We start from the raw sequence: 4,789 nt of genomic DNA on the forward strand, positions 1-4,789 counted from the left end.
TGTAAAAGAGTGCTAAGTGAAGAATAACGTGTCAAGAGCGTTGCGTCCAATTGACCGACCACTACTATTACGGCTGGAGTTTTTTCTTCGATTCGACATTCCGGAGAGTCCATAATCGGCGGAGTTTCAGAATCGTGAGAATTGGAATGCAAGAATTCTGGCCCCTTCCACCATAATTTGTGTCGATGCAGTTCTTTGGCAGTAATTCATCTTGAAGCACAATGAGCTGGGTTTGAGTTACCCGGGACATGATGCTATTGAGCGTTCCTGGTGGTGTCTTGAATTTCTGAGTAAAAACGCGAACAAGTAAATAGACCAAGAAGTGGGGGAGAAAACTAAGCTTCATTGGGGAAAAATATGCGGTACTTCGGCCGTGGTTCTGAGAGGGAACAAAACATCAAATGCTTGCGAACAAACCCCTACCCGACAACCAAAAAACCGTCCTCGTTCGAAAAAGACGACAACCGAGCAATGTCGAACGCGGGCGGGAAAAACACGAAGTCGGGATGACCGCAAAAAACACAACAATACCCCCTAAAAACGAACCAGCCTAGCTAAAAACTAATTTAATGTTTAACCCCGACGGAAACTCTGTGGCTAAATTAAAAATAAGGCGGTTTTCTTCAGTGCGGTGGCCTTTCGTGGGAAGATTGGTAGTTTTCATGACGCGGATGGAACAGTCATTGATCTTGTGAACGTGGTTAAAATGTTGGGTGACGTGGTTCTTTGCTGGCGTCTTTCTAATGTCACTCAGATGCTCCCTGAACCTGTCGGCGAGCCGTCTTTCAGTATCACCGATGTAGAGCATCGAGCAGACTTTACAGCTAGGAGCGTAAACGAGATTGGACGTCGTATAGAGAATACTTTCATGAACTACGGTTCCAAAGGGTATGCAGGTTAACCATTCACTAAAAGTGGAATCTCTGTGCCATAAACTATAAAAATTTCTACGAAATATAAATGAAAATACACCTTGTTTTTAAATGTTTATTAAAAAAGCCTACCTGGGGAAAGAGATTTCCAACGACTACCCATTTGTAAATAATTGAGTTTCCAAATTTTCTTATATCTAAAATACTTAAAATTCTTTATTTTTAAATTAGTCAGCAACTCGCCTTCCTCGAAGATCCAATACTGCTCGTATTTCAACAGAATTTCTCCCTTTTCTGTTGTAATAATCCGTTTGAAATTCCTCTGGGGAAATTACGGGAATGTGTGTCCCATCTATATGTAAAAACCAATCAGTGGGAAAGGCAATTACTGATGAGAGGCTTTTAATACAAAGCTGAACAAGTAGTCAAATATTAAATACGAATTCTGGTAGCTAGAATACTATTTCTTACTTGGTGGAGAGCAACGCAAGCATTTCTTGCCTGTCTAAATAGGTTACCTAAAGTGCTGAATTATACTGGAGTTGCCAATTTATAAATTGTAATGGCTATTCCACGTTCTGCAGTTAGTGGCGCCGCATAACAATAATCATATAATTCCATCTGTTATAAGAATATGTATTACAATCAGTTGATACGTTAAAACATTATTTCAATATTAATAAAAATAATAATCAGCTAGGGTTTCCATTCTGAATTCGAATCTCCCCCATTTTTCATTTATTTCTTTTCCCCGTATGTAAGCCCCTCACTCAGATTTAATTCACGCCACGAAAGGCCACGACTCGCATTTTCTCGCCATCTTCCCCCGGCTTGGTGAATTAATATCTTTGAGTAAGGGCTAGGAATACTTCTGTCAGTCAACCATCACATGACAAATTCCTAAATTTCCTTAAAAACGTTATAAAAATCACTCTCGCTCCTCGTTATAGACAAAAAGCTTTTTCCAAAAGGAAAAAATCAAGGTCCTTTTAGACGGGGGTGACGTAGAACTACTAATAAAAAAACAAAACAGCGTTAGACTAGAGTGTAGGGTAGAAATCAAAATTCTTACACAAAAACCGATAGTATGTGAACGAGCATTCCGCCCGCCTTGAAATAACATTTCTAAATTAGATTGAGAATTAATCCAAGGGCAGAGGGAAAACTTTTACTACAGGACGTTGAAGTTCTTTGTCTGAGGTTTTCACAGTAACTACACGAACTAGCTCCTCCACTCCTGGGTGAAACTTCACTATGCGAGCCAGTTTCCACTTGGTTGGCGTAAGATCTTCGTCCTTAAGCAATACGAGGTCACCAACTTGAAGGTTCTTTTTCTCGGAAGCCCATTTTGGTCTATGCTGTAACCGGGATAAATATTCCCCACGCCAACGTTTCCAAAAATGTTGGAGCAACTGTTGACCGAGTTGCCAACGATTAAGGCGGTTTTCGTTTTCAGACGTCAAGTCTGGTTCAAGAAACTTTCAAATCGTTAAGGTCGCTACTTAATGCGGTCAAAGGTCTAGAATTGAGGCATGCTTCAATTTGACACAATAAGGTTTGAATTTCTTCGTAGGTCAAATTGGTGGGTCCCATGTCGCGTTTCAAATGATATTTGATCGATTCTTCCCCAGCTTCCCAAAGGCCACCGAAATGTGGTGTCGCTGGCGGGTTGAAATCCCAAGTTATACCTTCCATAGAAAGCCATCTTGAAACTTGGTCGTACTGTTCAAAAATGCTTTCATTTCTCGAACAGCGCCGATGAAGTTTGATCCACAATCACTGTACATTTTCCGCGGCGAGATATGAAGCGTTTCAAAGCGGATAAAACAAGACCCGGTTGTCATGTCACTTAGAAAAGTCCTATCTCCGACACAAACCTTAAAATATTTTTGGCCGGCATATTAAAGAAGTCGTTAGTTTCAAATTGATGCATCCCAAGATGCTCTAGTCTTTGAGCCGCATAAAAGTCGCAGCTACAAAGAACGTGAGAGGCAGTCTCCTCCTCGGCCTTGCAGGCCCTACATAGTGGGTCATCACTGATACCAATAAGATTTAAATGTCTATTAAGCTGGCAATGACCTGTAAGCAGGCCAGTAACCAACCTTATACTAGATTTCGAGAGCGAAAGCAGTTCTTTCGCCCTTTGCCTAGAGGGGCCAGGGATAAACTCCTTAGCCTGTCTTTGGCCATGCATCTCGAGCCAAATCTCGAGTTGACGGTTAGTCATGTAATTGGAGACCAGGCTGCGTATCAAGCCACGGGGGATAGGGACAGCGGGTTCTGGTCCACAGAACCCAGCCGTCGCACCCTCCCTGGCCAAGACGTCAGCCTTTTCATTCCCATGATACCCCTCATGTCCAGGGACCCAATAAAGTTGAACCTTATTAAGCGTCCCGAGATTAAAAAGGTGATCCAAGCAGCTAAGAACCAGTCTAGAAGAAACACTAGACTGGTTTAGAGCTTTTAAAGCAGCCTGGCTATCCGAACAAATTTGGATAACTTTCCCGCGATAGTTCTTCTTCAGACAGAAGTCAACACAGAAGCAGATAGCAGAAATCTCTGCCTGAAAGACACTTGCGTAAATTCCAAGGCTTTCATAGAAGCCGTAATTGGTCGTTAGGCAGTACATCCCTGCGCCCGCACCTAGATGGGTTTTAGACCCATCGGTGAACCAGACAACTTCCCCTCTGGTACCGAGGGTAACATTTGACCATTCCGTGCGGCTAGGGAAGTACAAGCCGAAAGGCTTATTAAAACGAAGTTCAGCAGCCATGTTGTCAGAACCCATTGAGAGGACAGGTAACCGACTGGAAATATCCCTAATAAGCGTAGTGTGGCTCTTTTCCCAACTATTGGCCATCCACCACCCATTTTGGTTTAGCCTATAGGCACCAAAAGTAGCAGCTTCCTCTATAAACAAATGAAGAGGAAGTATATTCAGTAGAATTTCTAGAGAAGCAGTTGGGGCTGTTCTCATAGCTCCTGTTATGCCAACGCAAGCTAGCCTTTGAAGAGTGCGCAGTTCTGACTGCACCGTTTTGAGAGTAACCCTTGGCCACCAGACCACAGCTGCATAGGACAGTATGGGTCTGATGATCATTGTGTAAAGCCAGTAAACAACTCTAGGACTCAAGCCCCAGGACTTGCTGACCGTACTTCTAATTCTCCAAAATAACATTTTTCCCTTCTTGATAATATAGTCAAGATGTGGTTTCCATGTTACTTTGTTGTCAAGGATAACACCTAAGTACTTCACCTCAGTGCTTTCCTCCAGGTTGGTACCGAACAAGGAAATACCATTAAACGCTCCCTTTGTCTTTTTACGGGTAAAGGGAACCAGAACCGTCTTACTGGGATTAACCGTGAGGTTCACTTCATTGCACCAGTTTTCTACCGATGCAAGAGCTCTCCTCATAACATCCTTAACTGTCGTTGGGAATTTCCCTGTGACAATGATAGCAATATCGTCGGCGTAACCAAAACAGCGGCACCCCCCTCTGTTCAGCCTCCTCAACAGTTCATCCACCACGAGGCACCACAACAGGGGAGAGAGAACCCCCCCCCCCCTGTGGGCACCCACGGCTAGTGGAGACCGTCAGGGAATCGCCAAGCAGGAGGGATGTCACCCTTCGGTTCGTCAGCATAGATTTGATCCAGAGACAAATTGTGTCATTGATACCAAACCTCTTGGCAGCCTTCATCAAGACTGCACTTGAGACCTTGTCAAAGGCCCCTTCAATGTCGAGAAAAACCGCAAGAGCGATTTCTTTAAACTCAATTGCTCTCTCAAGGCAATTGCTAATGCCATGTAAGGCGGTCTCAGTAGATTTGCCCTTTTGATAGGCATACTGAGCAGTAGAGAGAGGCGTTTGGAAATAACCTCTTCCCTAATATAACAGTCTACCAGTTTCTCCAAA

General features: G+C 43.4%; 1 protein-coding gene across 1 annotated transcript; it reads right to left on the bottom strand.

Annotated features, from left to right (window-relative positions):
* Nucleotides 1-2,721: 2,721 nt before the first annotated feature.
* LOC149956282 (uncharacterized) lies at nucleotides 2,722-4,050 on the bottom strand. Its single transcript, XM_090166830.1, has one exon. The coding sequence runs from the start codon at nucleotides 4,048-4,050 to the stop codon at nucleotides 2,722-2,724; it is 1,329 nt and encodes a 442-aa protein (XP_090022956.1).
* Nucleotides 4,051-4,789: the final 739 nt, after the last annotated feature.

Source organism: Leiobunum rupestre, chromosome 2, assembly GCF_980474605.1.
Source record: "Leiobunum rupestre chromosome 2, qqLeiRupe1.1.hap1, whole genome shotgun sequence".
In the NCBI taxonomy this organism is placed as follows: domain Eukaryota; kingdom Metazoa; phylum Arthropoda; class Arachnida; order Opiliones; family Sclerosomatidae; genus Leiobunum; species Leiobunum rupestre.